General features: G+C 41.4%; 1 protein-coding gene across 3 annotated transcripts in view; it reads right to left on the bottom strand.

Moving 5' to 3' along the window:
• Positions 1-557: 557 nt before the first annotated feature.
• dop1b (DOP1 leucine zipper like protein B) overlaps positions 558-20,977 on the bottom strand; it is a 151,365-nt gene continuing 130,945 nt past the window's right edge. For all 3 annotated transcript variants that reach the window (XM_068041145.1, XM_068041144.1, XM_068041146.1), the window contains exons 32-37: positions 15,708-15,836; positions 9,457-9,593; positions 8,329-8,378; positions 5,197-5,343; positions 2,560-2,689; positions 558-1,653 (exon numbers count right to left, since the gene is read on the bottom strand). In XM_068041145.1, the coding sequence (XP_067897246.1) occupies positions 1,378-1,653; positions 2,560-2,689; positions 5,197-5,343; positions 8,329-8,378; positions 9,457-9,593; positions 15,708-15,836 (869 nt within the window). In that variant the 3' untranslated portion in view covers positions 558-1,377. The remainder of the gene's footprint in view (positions 1,654-2,559; positions 2,690-5,196; positions 5,344-8,328; positions 8,379-9,456; positions 9,594-15,707; positions 15,837-20,977) is intronic.

The following is a 20,977-nucleotide window of genomic DNA, read 5'->3' as shown; positions in this document are numbered from 1 at the left end:
TTTTAAAAAAATGCAAAAGAGATTCCATTGGACTGATTCACATGTTGTAAACAGAGGCAGAGATTCTTAAAAATATTATTTTGAGGAAGTACTCATCATTTGAGATATCAAAACATTTAAAATTTAGTACCTGGAAGCAGAGATCTGCATATTCATGTTTACAATTGATGGTCTTGTGTGCTTAGTTTAAACAGTAGGATTTGTTTCAAAATAAATTTGGAGGACAATTTCTTTAATCCCCTACAACGGAAAAAAAATCCACCTTCATTAAACTTGTTCAAAAATGGAACCCTAAATGGTGAGTTTAATACCTTTTGTGCAATTTTTTAATCTCATCTTTTAACAAGTTCTCAGATTCTTCTCTCTATCTTCATGCAGACATTAACTTTTTATAAATATACAGATTAGAAACACAGACAGGGATGTGTGAGAACACTGTGAATGCATTAAACATGCATGGTAACAGTAATATATAGGGAATTAAATCCACAAATGTAATGAGATGATCTCCAGGTACGCACAACTCTGGCATAAAACGTATTCATACTGTAAATCTGTATTGGGGTTCTGGACTTTATTTAGTTACCAGGCATTAATTCTTGGCATGTACATTCACAGTATTAAGTTTGCAGATTGAAAATAAGGCTGTAAACATAAAGACCAATCCAGTTAAAGCAATAAAAGCATTCCCTTCTTCAAACTCGAGTTTACATTCTCATCTCACGCATTTTACAGGGTTATTTCTGTTGCTGGGTGTAAAAAAATTGAGCAGTTTTAGAGTCATTTAGATACAAAGGGAGTGCACCATCTGAAAATAGATATTTATACAGAATTGTTTATATACATACACACACACACATACACACAGTGAAGTCAATATCCAAAAAGCTATATTAGTTAATAGTATTGGATAAACTAGTACCAATACTTTCCATTATGTACTGCATTTTGCCAACAGAAGACCCACAACAGGAGAGGGACAGTACAAGTTAACTAACGCTACTGCCAGCCTGGATGAGAGGTGCTCGCTCTGCCCCTAAATTTTACCCATAGTCTTTAGCACAAGAGACACTAGGTGTGTTCCAATAGGTGCAGGATAATTAAAGGTAACTTGGATTGGCCCCAATAGGTGAACCATTACCAGTTTATTCTTAGCGAATAGAATTTAATTCTGCCCTTCACCACAATCAAACCACTCAAAAATTACAATGCAAAAAGAATGGAGTTCCTAAATTTCACACATTCCAATGCTTCATTCTGCTGGGACTCTGCTCTTACAAGACATTAGAAGGACAAAACTTGCGTGGAACTTCAGTAACAACTTAGTTCAGTAACTATGGTTTTATTGCCATAATTAAGATACATTCCATTTAGAGTTCAATGTTCCATCATCGTTTCCAAAAAGTCATGTGCAATATTTTCTTCTATTTTTCTTAAAACATCACCATCGGTGGCAGGTTCCATTAGAGAAGCTGGGCCTTGAATACTGTTTGTATTTAGTCCTCCAAGGGATCCATTTGGTTGAGTTTTAAAGATACAGCTCAGTATTCTGAAAAAGTGTGCAAGTGTATGGATGCTGGTCACAGATTGTTGAGTCAAGAGGGGAAATTCATACACATCGCTGGATGCAATTTCTTCTGCACAGTTCATTTCCTGGATTAAAGAAGAAAAATTATTCTCTTTAGCACAATTACACACCATCCTTTGAACATAAAGAGTAAGTAGGCAGCTCATTTCCAAGCAACATAAGCCGTGGGGTGCCTATATAATTGATTTCCACTCATTCCCTTCATTATGGAAAGGCCCCAACTCCACCAGACAGCTCCCCCAACAGCCTCAGCTGAGGTAACAGACTCTCTGGTGCACTTTCAGGCAGCAACTTGAGCCCCATCATAAGACAGTACCATTGTGGACATACTAACACCCTGCAGCACCTGGGAGCCATGCTTTCTGTATATACACACAAATAAATGCCATACAGTACAGATGATCAATGAATGAGAATAAAGTTTCAAGGCCCTTTACAGTAGCATTATTTGATAGTTCTAGGGAACATACCGATAGCCCCTGATCAGCCTTCACCAGTGAACATGCATCAGCACCTAAATTAAGCAAGCTGATGGAACTAGAAAGAAAAGTAACTATCCAAAATCTGCAAAGATATGAAATTAAACACCAATAGCTGTAAGCACATTGGTGAAAGCCTGCACTTGCGTGGAAAAATATCAAAGCTGAATGCTAGACTAAAACATTTAAAGTTGCAATCCCAGCTCTTTCAAACTCATTCTGAAATGCTTGCCCAAGACTCTAAACAGGCAGAATAATTTGAAAAGACCAGTTCCAATTCCTTTTAGATACTGAGATGTGATAATTAAAAGCTTTCCTTTGCATTATTTAAAATTTAGAACAATTAAATATGACTGGGACACAGCCCATGGCTACATGGAGGAAGCTCAAAGAAAACCAAAGCTTTTTGCATGTCTACAGCCAAGTAATCAAAAGGAATTGAAGGTTTTGTCTCATTAAAAAAAAATCAGACGTTGAGAAAAAAACACTTACCGCATTTTTTTGATCCAGAATATCCAGAATCCGTACAACATGTGGTTTATATGCCTGGAATGCATCCACGACATCTATGTGTGTGCTGCAATCTTCAGCATCCACCTCAGGAACAAAAGCCCATCTGTACCTAAAAACATCACAAAAGATGATTTTCAATATCTACTTGCAAAGTTGATGCAACTTCCAGAGAATAGGGATGAATCTGGACAGAAAAATGTCAACATTGCTAAAATAGAACCACAGCTTGAAAGTAGGAGTTGAATTACAAGCAGTCCAATGATGGTTATCTCCAATTTTCTAACAGCTGCCTTTTCCTTAGCATCTGCTTATCGACATGGAGATCAGAAATGCAACAGCAGATGGAAAACGTGGCAGAGAAGAAATCAAGTATGAAAGCCTAAAATTATGAGCAGCAGTAGGCCACACGGTCCTTCAAGATTGCTCCGCCATTCAATAAGATCATGGCTGATCTTCTACATCAACTCCACCTTCCCACCCAATCCCCATATCCCTTGATTCCCTTAATGTTCAAAAATCTATCAATCTCAATCCTGAATATATTTGTCAGCTGAGCATCCACAGCCCCCTGTGGTAGAGAATTCCAAAGATTCACAACCCTGAGTAAAGAAATGTCTTCTCATCTCAGTCCTAACTGGCTGACCCCTTATCCTGAGATTATGACTCCTACTTCTAGGCTCTCCAGCCCAAACAGCCTCTCAGTATCTACCCTGTCAAACCCTCAGAATTTTATTCAATGAGATCACCTCTAATTCTTCTAAACTGCAGAAGCCCATTTTATTCAAGCATCTAACCTCTTGTCATCTCTCACAGAAGGCTGGGATAATATTGCAGTCTTACTGTGTGAAGGATCAGTGATGAGGACTCAGTGGTAGTACTCTGTAGGCTCAAGTCTCCAACAACCACCACCACGCCACTCCCCCCGGCTCCCCCAGAGAGACTAAAGCCGACAATCCAGGCTGACGCTCCTAATGCGGTGCTGAGGGAGAATCGCACTGTTGGAAATGCCATCCCTTGGATCAGATGTTAAACCAAGGCCCCATCTGCCCTCTCAGATGGGCACAAACAGACTCAAGCCCTTCCCACTTTCCACTCATTACACTGGCACTATGCACTGGTGCTTCAAGCAGTGTGCATGCACTTTAGAACCTGGTCTGTACTGAAAGTGTATAATAGTGCTCCAATTACAATTTTACTCATACAGGGACCACTAGCTCAAATATGAATAATTGATATGAAAGATATTTTTGCTCAAAATGGTGAAAACTCCATCTATGCTATGGGCAACACAATTCTAAACATATGCTTTACTATTTCACTATACATAGCACATGACTTTTTAAACTGGGAAACAGCATTTGTCTTATTACTTGGGATGCGAGTATCGCTGGCAAGGCCAGCATTTGTTGCTCATCCCTAATTGCCCTTGACAACTGAGTGGCTTGCTAGGCCATTTCAGAGGGCAGTTAAGAGTCAATCACATTGCTGTGGGTCTGAAGTCACATGTAGGCCAGACCAGTTAAGGATGGCAGATTTCCTTCCCTAAAGCACATTTATGACAATCGATGATGGTATCATGACACCATTACTGAGGCTAGCTTTCAATTCCAGATTTTTTATAAATTGAACTTAAAATTCCACCAGCTGCCAGTGTCCCCAGGGCATCAGCATGGGCCTCTGGATTACTAGTCCAGCAATATTACCACTGTGTCACCGTCTCCCCTTCCAACAAAACTCAAAGTAAACCATGCATTGCAACAATCTCTCCTTCACATCTTTTTTCACCTCCCCCTGCCATCTTCACTCTCCCATTGGATCTCTGGGTCTCTAAATGTGTATTTATAAAATGGTTAATCCTATAAAGCTGTTAATACATGCAACAAAATATTACAAATTATTGGAGTCCCAATAGCCTTTTGTTTGAGGGGTGGTGAGAAGTAAAGAAAGGTACTGAGTGAGGACAGATAGTTCCAGATCAGTTTCTGAAGTTGCACTTGTTTGAGGGTATGCAAGGTAGTAAAGAACTCAGCATTAGCACCAGCCTAATCAGTAACAATTCACTGATCATTGATGGTGAACAATGAAGCCACCAAAAATGGCAATGTCACCAGAGGGTGAATGTGGGGGTTCCACATTGGATAGAAGGACAGGATCAGGCTTGTCTGCAATAATGCTTGCAGTTGAATATCCTGGCAATACTCACTGCCGAGGCTCACACATGCATAGTGGCCACTTGGATGAGGTACCAGAGGAATGTTGGCATCCATGGAATTGTATTCCAGGAAGGAGTCAACACCAGAATTCATGGCTCCGCTCGCCATCAGGTAAGTCACCAAAGCAGTCTAGAGAAAAGGAGACTGAGATAACCATTCTTCTTCAATGTGCAAATGACATTTCTGGATAGTGTTTGAACAAGAAGTTCACCAAGACTTTTACTTTCCCTTCAACTTCAAGAGAATACTCAAGTACCAATCTAGCGATACTGGTCAAACACCCAGTTAGTAAGAAATCTCTAAATAAGAAAATAAGGCACATAAGCAAAATAAATCTGCAGCATTTTTGATAGTCCAAGGTTCTTAAGGCAAAAGGACATCTCACACATACAAGTAGACTTACATTTGGAACAAAGGCATCGCTTCTTGTGGAAAACAGAGTGCCGTATCCAGAAATTTACAAGCAGATAAATACATGTCGAGAGCATTCTGCTCCAGATCTAACAGTGATCCATTTCCATTATTAACTGGAGATCGTTGGCTTGCTTTACTGAAAAAGAGAAGTCAGTCTCATCATCACTGAATACAGTGTTGTCAAATTTTAGAATGTAAACACAAAAGCAATTTAGCCCTGCATTGCATGGTATTTTCTTCTTTTCCTCACCAGTTTTCTCTCCTGAAGGTGTTGTCAGGCAAACCCCCCACCTGCCAAGACCGAGGTACACATGATTTCACCACATGAACAGTAAAACTAAAAATTGCAAGCGCCTGACTGGAAAGACATTTGTATAGTACCAGACAATGTTGAAACAAAGGGAACCAGTCCCTGCCCCAATACACAGAAGACACCTGGTCAAACCAGTCAGTCACGTGACCACCGGCTGGTTAACTAGGGGAGTTGTAAACTGGAAAAACAGATTTTGAACTCAGACAAAGCCGTGTGCTCACGGAGTGAAGGCTGTGCTCCTGGAACTGAAGCAGAACCCAAGACATGTAAACTCAGAAAAATCTCTGACGTGAACAAGGTTTACGAAGAATACCGGGCCCCAATGGAACGCAAGACCATATCTTCAATCAAGGACTACAGCGAGCTTGAGAAACAGTAACAAGATATTGCCTCAAACTTTTCTTCTGCTCTTTTCTGTCCCTATGTGTATCGCGTGTGCATGCTAGCATGGGCGTGTCGTATATTCGTAGGCATCAACCGTATAAGAGTTAAGTAGGTTTAATAAATTTCATCTTTCTTCTTTAAACCACAGAAAGCCTGTTTGTGCTCATTTCTTTGCCTTATGATTGGAAAGTTGTGAACAAGGATTCACAAAAGGGGAGCTCAAACACTGTTTAAAAATTAAACCCTGCTACAATAGACCAGGTGAAGATAGTAACAGACCCCTAGACACATTTCTCACCTGGTCGTAACAGTGTTGACTCCTTGCTATGTTAAGGGGGTCATGCAACACCTGGTCCCTCGCCAAGTGGCCATTATGCAAATGTATGTTTTGCCATTGAGAGCTAGTCAGCTATTCAACTGTGAGGCTGACCCTGATCTCACCTAACACAAACACCTCACCACTCCCTCAGATGACAAAACCATTCTTGGTGACTTCAATGTTCAACATCAGTAATGATTCCCCTTTTTGACTGATTAGGCTAGTACTTAATGCGCAATCTTTACTATCTTGAACAGTCTAGAGCCAACTGATCACAAGCCTATCCGCAAACTCTGACTTGTTAACTAATTCAGTTAATATTCTAAGCAGTTTTTGCACCTCCAATCCAAACTTTTACACACTCGGTCTTCTCACCACTGGGATCTTTTAACCTCTGATCTACCTGAAAATACTACAACAAATCATAGTAGTTATTCCAGCACTGTCATGTTTGGCACCAATCTGTCATGTTTCCCAAGCCCAACTGCAATTTTTGTTCTTCTGACCCTTCTATGGTTGACCAAGCTGATATTATTTCAGCGGTCACAGAAGGTTTAAAACCTCACTCTTTCACTTCTGCCAGGTCCAGGATTACATCCTGAACACTTTTTCCAAGTTAAACCACAACTGCAGGACAAGTGAACAAAGATAAAAACTGGCAACAAAAAAAAAATCAAGACATATCAAAGATGACAAATACTAGATTTGAGACCGTTATGGTGGGACTAGGGTACCCTAGGTTTCGAAGGACAAATGACATGGATGGATTGAGTAGGCTCCATCATTTGCAGTTTTGGTTCAATCATAACTATCATCCTCTGTCTCTCAAAACCTCTGCCCACTTCACTTGAACCTAAATCTTATGAATATTGTTATTGTAATGCTGCCATTAACTAGTTTGAAATGCATGCCATCAGTTCTCACAATCTCCAATCCTCTCACAGTGTCAATAACACCATGAGAACATTGCTTTTAATTCAGAGACACTGTTTTCTTATGCATCTTGATAAACAGTTATCACTTGCCTTTAATGGCTCTAATCTTAGTCAATGTAAAGATGAAGGCTGAACCAAAGCATAAAACCTATTCTTGTCCTCACTTCTCCTGAACCTCACTGAGGCACCCACTTATACTCTGTTTAAATTCCCTACAAGAGGCTTAATTTTCTCGTGTGCCAAAAACTTTTCACTTCTACAAAATTTAACCATCTATAAATTCAAGTCTGTCCTACTTGCAAATACTGGTCCCATTTCCAGATGAGCTCTTTTACCATCTCTCCTACACCTGGACAAGGTACAACAAAAATAGTCACATAGTTCACTTCCAGCCTAACTTCCTTCTCAGCAACATATTTCTCACTTTATTCTATTTCTCGAATACTATTACAGTCATTGCTCAACTAAACTTTGCTCTCGTTTCATCCAAGCTATAAATACACTTATCCGTGCTTCCACATCTTGTGCTGAACTTGAGACGCGTCACACAATATTGTACTACATTTCATTCTTTTCTGGGAATCACGTATTCACTATCTGTTTTGCATCAGTTTCTTGGTGGTGCCTGTATTTCAATATTATTTTAATAAAAAATTTTAAACATTATAGTCAGGGTTGCTGGATAGCAATCAGGAGCAGGAATCTTGACTGATTTTCTCATCCCTACTGCTGGACACTGAGGCAAATTTTAGAACCTCTAACACTGCCCCAGCTGAAATCTGAACATATCATGATTGACCTGGGACCTTCCTTGTCTGCATGGATCAACTAGTCACTGGTTAATCTCACTGACAGAATCAGGGTGACACACGTAACTTAAGACTTACACTAAAATAAAAGAGGTCCCATCATGGTTTACTGGATAAGTGCTTCAACACTGACTGAGATAAGCTAATTGAGCACAGACTAAGAATGAATCTGGGACATTCCTGGTCTGTGTACCCTTCACAGGGCAAAGCATTTACTCACTGGGCAATCAGGAATGCTTACTGTTGCTCTCCATTACAAATTTCAAATAAGTCCATCCTCGATATCAGGTTTGCTGGTTACCCTTATAACAGCAACTGAAACAAATATTTCTAGAATGTAATTTCAAAACTAGAAACTTACTTTGAAACAATTTCAAGTAAATCCTCTTCCAACTGCATGAACACCTGAACCTAAAGATGACATTAGGAAGCTTAGTGTTGGTATGTTGTAACATTAGGACATTACAATCATTTCTATCCTTTATGAATTAAAGATAACTCTACAACAATAGGCAACTCGTGGCCACATTTCTACTGTAGCATTTTTCTACAGAAGTAGCTTTACATTATTAAAAGAGGAAAAATACTTGATAGATATGATCAAACAGTTCTGAAGCCAGCTATAAAAACAAACAATGGAGGAAACCATTTTTTTTTTTAAAAAGGTAGTGTGAACATCACATTACTGTTAATCATTCTCCAAGAGGCCAGTTACAGAGCAGCACTGAAGATGGCATGGGAGAAAATTGCACAATTTTCTTGCCATAGCTGGGAAACAATAATAGGGCAGAACAATTTTTTTTTTTTTGAAAGAAGTCTTTAAAAAAAATTATAGTCTCATCATATCACTTGGTGAGTAGATCAATTATGTATTGCACACGAGGATGGCTTACACTAGCCAGTATAAAAATTAGAGTCTGGTTAGAATTTAGTGATGCTCATTGTTGAACTCGATGAGTTTTTACATGTGAAATTGTACAAAAGTAGAAAGGCATTATTGATATGCTCCTTCACCATTTAAAAACATGTATTTATCCTCCACATAACAGCAAAGCTGTTGAAGTCCTTTGTTTTCCCAATTAAGTAGAGTGCAAGTAGGATGCAATAATTGGGCAGTGCATGAACAATAATCAAGTTAACAGGAAAATTTAAAGGAATTCTCAATTGTTATTAATGTATTTTTAGGTAGACTTTATTGGAATAGATTCTCAAGAGTTTTCCTCTGGAACTTTACTTGATAACAGACTGTAAATTAGCTTAAAGATTATTACTGTAGCAAGAAAATATAATTATTTTGTATCAAATATCTACCACTCACTACTTCTTTCAGAACCGATCATAAACCCAAATGCAACAAAGAAATACTTTGATAGTACATCATCAGTTGATTATACTTGAACAAATCTCACATTTAGGAATATAACCACAAATATGATGCAACAGCCAGTCAAGCCCAGTCTGCCAAAGCTATTGAACTGACGTCTCTTACCAACTCTGTCACCATGATCGGCCAGAGTGAAGTCAGATGTTGGGGAGAAATTCTCATCAGCAACACTCTGAAGGTCAGAAACATTTGGGCAGTAACAACCGATGACATTCCCACACGAAGAGTTTCTGTCATGCGCTCTGAAAATAAAGAGGACATGGAAATGTTAGTAGCAGATCATGCACTCATCATAAGCAGGTTAAAAACTATTCAATTGTAGCCAAATAATCCCTGTCAATGACCTCTCAGAGCAGGAATTTACCTTCAGCCCCATTCCTCATCTACATGGTGGCCCTTGGCAACATCACGTTCAGACACAAGATCAGCTTCCACATGTACATTGATGACACCCAGCTCTGTCTCTCCACCACCTCTCCCAACCCCTCCAGTGGCTCTGTGCTGTCACATTGCTCCTGACATCCAGTCTTTGATAAATGCAATTTCCTCCAGCTCAATACTGGGAAGAATAAAACCACTGGTGTTAGCTCCCAGCACCAATCGAGTATTTTTGCCAATCCCTCCTCAGCCACCAACCTTTGGTGGCCGAATCAAACTCTGATTTTCAACCCCATAACCTCACCACTACAAAGAATGCCTACTGTCACCTTCAGAACAACTTTCAATTCTACCAATACATAATAACATAATGGGAGCAGAAGTAGGCCATTCGGCCCCTCAAGCCTGCCCCGCCATTCAATAAGATCATGGCTGATCTGCCCCAGACCTCAACTCCACGATATTTAAAAAGTATATCTACCTCCTCTTTAAATACTTTGTGATCTAGCCTCCACAAATCTCTGGGGTAGAGCATCCCAGACATTCACTACCCTTTGAGAGAAGAAATTCCGTCGCATCTCAGTTTTAAATGAGTGCCCCCTTATTCTGTAACTATGTCCCCTGGTTCGAGATTCCCCGACCAATGGAAACATCTTCTCAACATCTACCCTGTCAAACCCCCTCAGAATCTTAGTTAAATAAAAGCAAAATACTGCAGATGCTGGAAATCTGAAATAAAAACAAGAAATGCTGGAAATACTCAGCAGGTCTGGCAGCATCTGTGGAGAGAGAAGCAGTGTTAACATTTCAGGTCAGTGACCCTTCTTCCCCTCAGAATCTTGTATGTTTCAATAAAGTCACCCCTCATCCTTCTAAATTCTAATGAATAAAGACCTAACCTGTTTAGCCATTCTTGATAAGTCAACCCCTTCATCCTAGGAATCAGCCTAGTGAATCGCTTTTGAACTGCCTCCAACGCCAGCATATCCTTTCTTAAATACGGGGACCAAAACTGTACACAGTACTCCAGGTGCGGCCTCACCAACATCCTGTACAGTTGTAACATGACTTCCCTATTTTTAAACTCCAAGCCCCTAGCAATAAAGGCCGAAATTCCATTTGCCTTCTTAATTACTTGCTGCACCTGCATGCAAACTTGGTGTTTCATGCACAAGAACACCCAGATCCCTCTGTGCTGCACTTTTTTGGAGTCTCTCTCCATTTAATAGTCTGCCTTTTGATTCTTCCTACCAAAGTGCATGACCTCACACTTTCCTACATTAAACTCCATCTGCCAAGTTTTTGCCCACTCACTCAATCTATCTATATCCCCTTGCAGATTCCTTATGCCCTCATCACAACATGCTGTCCCACCTATTTTGTATCAGCAGCAAATTTGGATATATTGCACTCTGCCCCCTCCTCCAAGTCATTAATATGGATAGTAAATAACTGAGGCCCTAGGACTGATCCTTGTGGCACTCCACTAGTTACATCTTTCCAACCTGAAAAAGACCTATTAATCCCAACTCTGTCTTGTGTGTTAACCAATCCTCAATCCATGCTAATACATTATCCTCAATACCGTGAGCTCCTATCTTGTGCAATAATCTTTTTATGTGGCACCTTATCGAATGCCTTCTGGAAATCCAAATACACATCTACCAGTTCCCCTTTAGCAACTCTGTTGGTTATATCCTTAAAGAACTCTAGCAAATTTGTCTCACATGATTTCCCTTTCACAAAACCATGTTGACTCTGTTTGATTGCGTTAAGCTTTTCTAAATGTCCTGCTATTTCTTCCTTAATAACGGACTCTAGCATTTTCCCAACGACCAATGTTAGGCTAACTGGCCTATAATTTCCTGCTTTTTGTCTCCCTCCCTTCTTGAACAGGAGCATCACATTAGCGGTTTTCCAATCCACTGGGACCCTCCCAGCATCCAGTGAGTTCTGGAATATTTCGACCAATGCCTCCACTATCTCTGCAGCCACTTCCTTTAAAGCCCTTGGATGCAGGCCATCAGGTCCTGGCAACTTGTCTGCCTTTAGTCCCATTAGTTTGTCAAATACTTTGTCCCTCGTGATAGGAACTGTTACAAGATCTTTCCTCCCAACAGCTCCTTGATTATCTGATATCTGTGGGATGTTTATAGTGTCCTCCACCGTGAAGACCAATGCAAAATATTGGCTTAAATTATCTGCCATTTCCCTGCTCCCAGTTATCAATTCTCCAGTCGCATCCTCCAAGGGTCCCACACTCACTTTAGCTACTCTTTCTTTTCATATACCTTTAGAAGCTCTTGCTGTTTGTTTTTATATTTCTTGCCAATTTACTTCCATAATCAATTTTCTCCGTTTTTATTAGCTTTTTAGTCATCTGCTGCTGGTTCCTAAAAAATTCCCAATCCTCTGGCCTACTGTTAAAGTGTATTCCCAGGGCAGAGGCACCTGGAATAAATATACGAATAACCAATAAAATATAATGTTATTGCCTGCAATGAAATGTTTGCAAGGCACCATGGGACTTAGCTAACTAACTTGACTATATTCCTTATAAGGGCTGATTCACACAGATACATACAGAAAAAGGCTTATTCAGCAGAATATCTAATCAAGCAGCCTCTAGCAGATGCCCTTATGGAATGCTGACAAAGATACCAGCCTGTAACAAGGTTAAGATAAGATGTTATGTATACATAAGACCCAAGGATGGTGGATAAGGGGGTTTGTAAGACATGAGTTCATGAGTAACCCCCTAGCTGTCCATGAGCTGGTCGCACAGTTCCGCAATGCCGAGTAACCAATTTCATTGGTTCCAATAATCAATGTATGTAATCTCTAATCACTATGATTGGACAGTATCCTGCCAGGATGGGCTGAATAACTGTTTGAAACTATAAGTATTGATGATCTTCCTTTGTTCGGTGGAGAGGAATCTGGATTGCCCAGTGACCTACTCCCCGCCGGTGTAACCCAATAAACTGTTTGACGTTTGGAGCAGACCAGAGTGTCGAGTGATCCTTTCAGATTCATTCCCGCTACCTTTAGTTTTCACCGCTTTGTATACCTCAACCCATTTGCTACTGAAATGCTCACCAATATTTTTGTCACTTCCATACTCAACTATTCCAAGACTCTTCAGGCCTGTCTCCCAATTGTGAACTTCAGCTGATCTAAACTTTGCTGCCTGCATCCTATGCCCTACCGATGTGCCACTTGCCCCGTCCCCTCTGTTAAAAGTGCTATACACATTCAGGTTGATATTCAAAGTTGGGACGGACTGCATAAATAGAACTATTTCAACCAAGTTACCTTGCATGCAAAGCAGCACAACTTTTAAAAAAAAATTCTTCTTCTTCCATGGGATGTGGGCATCGCTGGCAGGCCAGCACTTGTTGCCCATCCCTATTTCCCTTGAATGGAGTTGTCAGCCATGTCATTTCAGAGGGCAGTTAAGAGTCAACCACATTGCTGTGGGTCTGGAGTCATATGTAGGCCAGACCAAGTAAAGACAGCAGATTTCCTTCCCTAAAAGGAAATTAGTGAACCAGATGGGTTTTTTACAACATCAGTGATAGTTTAATGGCACCATTACTGAGACTAGCTTTCAATTCCAGATTTTTATTAATTAATTACATTTAATTAATTGAAATTAAATTCTCTCTCCACAGATGCTGCCAGACCTGCTGAGCATTTGCAGCACTTTGTTTTTATTTCAGATTTCCAGCATTCACAGTATTTTTCTATTATTGAATTTAAATTTTTATCAGCTGCCATGGTGGTATTTGAACCTGCGTCCTCGGCATTAGTCTGGGCCTCTGGATTCTTAGTCCAGTGACTGAGGAAATGCTTCACCTTTCCTTGTCCTATTATACATTTCCCAGTCAAATTCGTCCCTTGAGATAACTTTAATGCACCCTTCCTGCAAGCCCAAAACATCCCCGATGGGCGGCACAGTGGTTAGCACCGCAGCCTCACAGCTCCAGCAACCCCGGTTCGTTTCTGGGTACTGCCTGTGAGGAGTTTGCAAGTTCTCCCTGTGACCGCGTGGGTTTTCGCCGGGTGCTCCGGTTTCCTCCCACAGCCAAAGACTTGCAGGTTGATAGGTAAATTGGTCATTGTAAATTGCCCCTAGTGTAGGTAGGTGGTAGGGGAATTGAGGGAAGGTGGGGATGTGGTAGGAATATGGGATTAATGTAGGATTAGTACAAATGGGTGGTTGATGGTCTGCATAGACTCGGTGGGCCGAAGGGCCTGTTTCAGTGCTGTATCTCTAAATAAATAAAATAAAAATCTATTCCCCTACCATTCTCTACAAGTCCAACATCTACTGTCCTAGAAGCTCAGTAGCCCAAAAAGTTTAATGACCACTGCCATTCAGCCCACCAGCACCCTCAACAATTGTCACTTTGCCAACATGTTCTGAATTGCACCAGCTCCCTCACATGTTGCCCCATTTAAACACTTTGCCTGTGTACTGGGAGTAAACTTGATGCATTTAAGTGGCTTTAACAGACTACTAGGATCATCATCTTGGATCACCTGAAATCCCAACCCCCTTCTATGAGAGTGACTGTTATTCTGGAGACGGCCTCTCTTTCCTGTCCCCTCACCCTTGCTGAGACTGCAGAATAGGCAACAGTTATTACCTCCTGCCAACTCCCCCATGCCTGCTCACAATGTGTGACAGCATCGCATGGAGCGGTGAGATTATACAAACCCCAGTGAGCACATATGACGTGCAAGCAGGAGAATGTCAGCCGCCCATCAACTTGTATCCTCCTCCACCACCATCTCCTCTCCCCAACCCAAACTGGTGTGACATGTCATATGTAATGTCACTGGAGAGCAACTAGAAATCTGAAATCCTTTTTCTTTTCCTCGCTGGAATGTGCTTGGGTATAGTTCCACAGGTGCCCCAGTACAAAGGCCTGCTCAGGTCGGGGAAAAAGAACCCGACCGATCCACAGCGGACCCAAGCCCGATTCCCTCCAATTTCGCCCTGTGGCCGATCCGACCATCCCTTTACTTACCTTCCGACTGGGAAGCTCCATGAAGCTGCAGCTAGTGTGTGATGACGTCATAGTGACATCACTCGCTCATTGCGCAGACTCAGTTTCATCCCAGACTCCCAGCTCAGGTAAGTTTTTTATTTTTAATACTTACTGGCAGAGCACTTACAGTGTGCGTCCAGGCTGACCCGAGCCCGAAAGCCGGACCCGGAAGACCGAACCCGACACATGCCGTCGGGTTCCTGTCGGGTAGCAGACCTTTACCCAAGTAGTGATTTTTCATGTTTGAGCAGCGCCAGTCAGTTTCAACAGTATATTTAACCGTGGGGGCATTACAGCCAAGCACAGTTCTCACCCGACACCCAAAGTTGCACAATTTCCAGGAAAAGTCCCTGAACAGTGGCAGTTCAGGACAAATTATTTTGTTGGTTGGAGAGTCTAAAAGTTAGAGACAGTCTCTAATTTCAGGAGTGAAATTAGGAAACGCTTCTTCATGCAAGGGGTGGTAGAAGTTTGGAACTCTCTTCCACAAATGGCAAACGATGCTAAATCAATTATTTATTGCAAAACTGAGATTGACAGATGGTTGTTAGTCAAAGGCACCAAGGGATATGGGGCAAAGACACAGATAAAGTTAGGTCGCAGATCAACCACGAACTCACGAATGATGGAACAGGCTCAAGAGGCTAAATGGCCTATTCCTGTTTCTGTGTTCTATGTTTGTAACAATAGTTACAGGAGTGGGAGTCCAAGGACATCAAGGCAGCTATGATTGCCTAAAGTTCATATGTAAAAAAAAATGTGCTGAGATTATAGCATAAAAAGGGGAAAGTCGTCCAAATTTATGCACATCAGGAAATATATCTTACCGGTTTAAACCAAATCTGTTGCATTCACATTTCACTGTGTTCACTTTAAGCAAAAATTGTTTAACCACTAAATTTTGCAAACTGTATTAGTCACCTTGTATGAGTGGGAGATACAGATGATACTGGTCCAGTTCACCACTGAAGATTGCAAAAGCTTGGCGCTTCACCAGCATTGCTTTTTGTTCATAATTAGGAAATAGTTTTAATGAACTGCTCTGCATGCCTGAAGGGGAGAAAAGATTAATTTAATAAAGCCAAAAACTGGAACAGAAATAATGCAATCTACTGCAAATTATAAATTACATTTGAACCATTGTCCTGGAGGAGAAATTTTTTAAAATGCTCAAAATGGAATTTATTCCTGAATTAGCAGAATGTTCATTAACCTTCTTTCATCTATAATTAGCTCTACAAAGAACAAGAGATTACAAATGGAAAAAAAACAATTTTATGGGTCTAATAATGCCTTGTGTTTGTGAATTATTGGAAAGAATATTACTAGAAATGAAGCCTTTGCATTTTTATGGCCTTGTTAACTGTGTCACTACTTTTAATGATTTGATCCCTTTGCTCCTCTATCCTATTTAGATTCTTATTTGAAGTCTGTGGCCTCCTTATTCCTCCTAAGAAAATGGACCACCTCACAAATAAAAAAATATAAATTTATAAGAATACTTAGAGCCTAGGCTCAGAAAAATTTAAATAGCTAAAGCTTCACTGGAACTAATCTGTAAAAAAAAAATGTATTTTTTTGTCTAAATTGCTGCAGGTGCAGGATATCCAACGGCTAGACATGATATAAAAAGCTGCAACACCCTGAACACGAGGATCTGAGATCAAGCAAGCAAAACCACAAACGAACAAGTCCAAACAGACAAGTCTGCAGAAGTCTCTATAAGCAAGGCCATCCCAAAATAAGGAAAGAATAACTGATTAAGATTCATCACAGTATTAAGGCATAGCCTATTATGGCAAGTGCTGCGGGCCAAAAACAGGAACTCAATGGGACATGAAACTGTGAATAATGATATTTTCTTTGTCTTAGTCATAGTCATGAGTACTGGCATGTTGCAAGCAGGCATTGAGCTTTCCATCATGAATTTTTCCTTATTCTTACTGGCTCTAGAAAAAGGGGGAAGAACAGATGGGAGAAATCGGATACACCCAGTACCATTAGTGCAGTCTGATATAACAAAGGGTAGACTGGAACATTCAGGGAAGAAGTAGCTAACTCAAGGTAGAGAGGTAGGAACGGGTGAAGGAACCAGACAGGAGGAGAAGGTCCAGCATCACAGCAGAGTTACAGTCTTTACCCAAAATACAACAGGGTAACATGATTCTGTCTCTTCTGTAAACTATCACTTAAATATTTACATGCATTGATTCCTACTTTTGTTCAAATAAAGATGACTTCTAGAACTGATTTGGTGTCAGGGTTGAATTGGTTTAGAACATAGAACATAGAACATACAGCACAGAACAGGCCCTTCGGCCCACAATGTTGTGCCGATCCTTTGTCCTCTGTCAAGGACAATTTAATCTATACCCCATCATTCTCCTTTATCCATATACCTATCCAAAAGCCTTTTGAAAGTCCCTAAAGTTTCTGACTCAACAACTTCCCCGGGCAAGGCATTCCATGCCTCGACCACTCTCTGGGTAAAGAACCTTCCCCTGACATCCCCCTTATATCTCCCACCCTTCACCTTAAATTTATGACCCCTTGTAACGCTTTGCTCCACCCGGGGAAAAAGTTTCTGACTGTCTACCCTATCTATTCCCCTGATCATCTTATAAACCTCTATCATGTCACCCCTCATCCTTCTCCTTTCTAATGAGAAGAGGCCTAGAATGTTCAGCCTTTCCTCGTAAGACTTATTCTCCATTCCAGGCAACATCCTGGTAAATCTCCTCTGCACCCTCTCCAAGGCTTCCACATCCTTCCTAAAATGAGGCGACCAGAACTGCACACAGTACTCCAAATGAGGCCTTACCAAGGTCCTGTACAGCTGCATCATCACCTCACGGCTCTTAAATTCAATCCCTCTGCTAATGAACGCTAACACCCCATATGCCTTCTTCACAGCCCTATCCACTTGAGTTGCAACTTTCAATGATCTATGCACATAGACCCCAAGGTCTCTCTGCTCCTCCACATGCCCAAGAACCCTACCGTTAACCCAGTATTTTGCATTCATGTTTGTCCTTCCAAAATGGACGACCTCACACTTTTCAGGGTTAAACTCCATCTGCCACTTTTCAGCCCAGCACTGCAACCTATCCAAGTCCCTTTGCAGACGACAATAGCCCTCCTCGGTATCCACAACTCCACCAACCTTTGTATCATCTGCAAATTTACTGACCCACCCTTCGACTTCCTCATCCAAGTCGTTAATAAAAATCACAAACAGGAGAGGACCCAGAACTGATCCCTGCGGCACGCCACTGGTAACTGGGCTCCAGGCTGAGTATTTACCATCTAAGACCACTCTCTGCCTTCTATCAGTTAGCCAATTCTTAATCCAACTGGCCACATTCCCCACTATCCCATGCCTCCTGACTTTCTCCATAAGTCTACCATGGGGGACCTTATCAAATGCCTTACTAAAATCCATGTACACCACATCCACTGGTTTACCCTCATCCACTTGCTTGGTCACCTGCTCAAAGAATTCAATCAGGCTTGTGAGGCAAGACCTACCCCTCACAAAACCGTGCTGACTGTCCCGAATCAAGCAGTGTCTTTCCAGATGCTCAGAAATCCTATCCCTCAGCACCTTTTCCATCAACTTGCCTACCACCGAAGTAAGACTAACTGGCCTGTAATTCCCAGGGTTGTTCCTATTCCCTTTCTTGAACAGGGGTACAACATTTGCCACCCTCCAATCACCTGGTACCACCCCCGTCAGCAGAGAAGATGAAAAGATCATTGCCAGCGGCTCTGCAATTTCATCCCTTGCTTCCCATAACATCCTTGGATATACCCCGTCAGGCCCGGGAGACTTGTCTATCTTCAAGTTATTCAAAAACCCCAACACATCTTCCCTCCTAACGAGCACTTCCTCGAGCTTACCAGTCTGCTTCCCACCGTCCTCTTCAGTAATACACCCCTTCTCATTCGTAAGTCAAACAAATTTGTCTATGCTGAAATTCATCTGCTATATACATGACCATTAAGCAGGAATTTACAGAAAAACTTGAGATATATATTTAGGAACGTGCAATTTGAATGCAATTAGCATTGCCAATTAAATCCTCAGAGTTGCAGTGCTTTGATTACGAACTGCCCAAAGGAATGGAATGAATTGGATCCAAATCTGTGATCTTCAGAACATCACAGTAGTCTGTAAACAGGCCTGGTGAGGCAGAAGTCATTGAATAGTGCACTCCCACATGACTGTGCAACTCACAAGAGGTGTCAGAGCAGAATTTGAATGGGGAGTGGGGGAGGGCAGGGAATAAGAGTATTTGTTTCCCAGTCCAGCACCAGGTTTCTTTTTCATTGTTGAGGTGTTGGCCTCAGCGAGGTCAGCAGTGAGGAAAAGGAGGATGTGACCGTGAGTGAGGCAGGTAAAGGGACCGAGCAGACACTAGTGCAGGAGCCTCAGACTTTGCAACTGTCAAACAGGTTTGACGTGCTCTCAACCTGTGTGGACGAAAGCGAGGTCTGCAAAGTGGATGAGCAGACTGGCCATGACAGAGGTAGAGTCAAGGCAGGAGAGCAGAATAGAAATATGGGAAATGAGGTCAGAGAATGGCAGGAAGGGACATAGAGAATAAACCTAAGAATACACCAACAGTCGAGACTAGATGTTACAAAGATAACGAAAATACAAAACTAAAGGCTCTGTATCTGAGTGCATGTAGCATTCATAACAAAGTAGACGAACTGATGGCCATTACGGAGACGTGGCTCAGAATGACAAGGATTGGATCCTGAATATTGAGGGGTATATGACGTTCAAGAAGAATTGGAAGCTAGGTAAAGGTGGAGGGGTAGCACTGTTAATCAAGGATGGCATTGGTGCAATAGTTAGAGATGACCTTGGTTCAGGAGATCAGGATGTAGAATCGGTTTGGTGGAGATGAGGAACAGTGGGGGAAAGAAGTCACTAGTGGGAGTGGTCTGCAGGCCCCCTAACAGTAACCACAATGTAGGACAAAGTATACAAGAACAAATCTTGGGTGCTTGTGATAAAGGGAGGGTAATAATCATGGGTGATCTTAATCTACATATAAACTGGAAAAGTCAGATTGGCAATAGCAACCTGGATGAGGAGTTCATAGAATTCATTCAAGATAGTTTTTAGAGCAGCACATTCTGGAATCAACCAGACAGCAGGTTATATTAGATTTGGTGTTGTATAATGTGACAGGATTAATTAATAACCTCAGAGTAAAGGCACCTCTCTAGGTAGCAGCGACCACAATATGAGTGAATTTTACATCCAGTTTGAAAGAGAGAAGAGTGAGTCTAAGACAAGTATTTTAAACTTAAATAAGGGCAACTAAGTGGGCATGAAAGCTGAGCTAGCTGAAGTGAGCTGGGTTACTAGGCTAGGAGATAGATCAACAGAGAAGCATTGGCAGACATTTCATGGGATATTTCAGAATACTAAGTATATTCCTACTATAAAGAAAAATTCTAAGGGGAGGACCCACCATCCATGGTTAACTAAAGTTGTTAAGGAAAGCATCAAACTTAAAGAAAAGGCATATAATTGCGCAAAGATGAGTAGCAGTTCAGATGATTGGTCAGAATATAAAGAACGGCGGAGAGTGACTAAAAGGTTAATCAGGGAGCATGAGAGGAAGCTAGCTAGAAATGTAAAGATGGACAGCAAGTTCCTACAGCTATTTGAAAAGGAAAAGAGTAAGTGAAGTGAGTGTTGGTCCTCTAGAGAGTGAGAATGGGGTGCTAATAGCAGCTAAGAAGGAAATGGCAGACACAATGAACAAATATTTTGCTTCTGTCTTCGCTATAGAGGATACAAAAAACATTCTCATAATAGCTGAATATCAGGGGGTGGAAAGAGGAGAGGAACTTGGTGAAATTACAATCACCAGGGAAGAGGTACTGACCAAACTGATGGAGCTGCGGGCTGGCAAGTCCCCGGGTCCTGACGGGCTTCATCCTAGAGTCTTAAAAGAGGTGGCTAATGAAGTAGTAGTTGCATTGCTGTTAATTTTTCAAAATTCGCTAGATTCTGGAAAGGTTCCATCAGACTGGAAAGTAGCAAATATAACCCCTCTATTCAAGAAGGCGGGGGGGGGGGGGGGGGGGGGGGCGAAGGCAGTTAGCTTGACGTCTGTCGTAGAGAAGGTGTTAGAATCGATCCTTGAGGTGGTTATAGCTGGGCACTT

The sequence above is a fragment of the Heterodontus francisci genome, chromosome 10 (genome assembly GCF_036365525.1).
Source record: "Heterodontus francisci isolate sHetFra1 chromosome 10, sHetFra1.hap1, whole genome shotgun sequence".
Taxonomy (NCBI): domain Eukaryota; kingdom Metazoa; phylum Chordata; class Chondrichthyes; order Heterodontiformes; family Heterodontidae; genus Heterodontus; species Heterodontus francisci.
The sequence above is the reverse complement of the archived record's forward strand: the minus strand, read 5'-3'. Positions and strand labels throughout refer to the sequence as shown.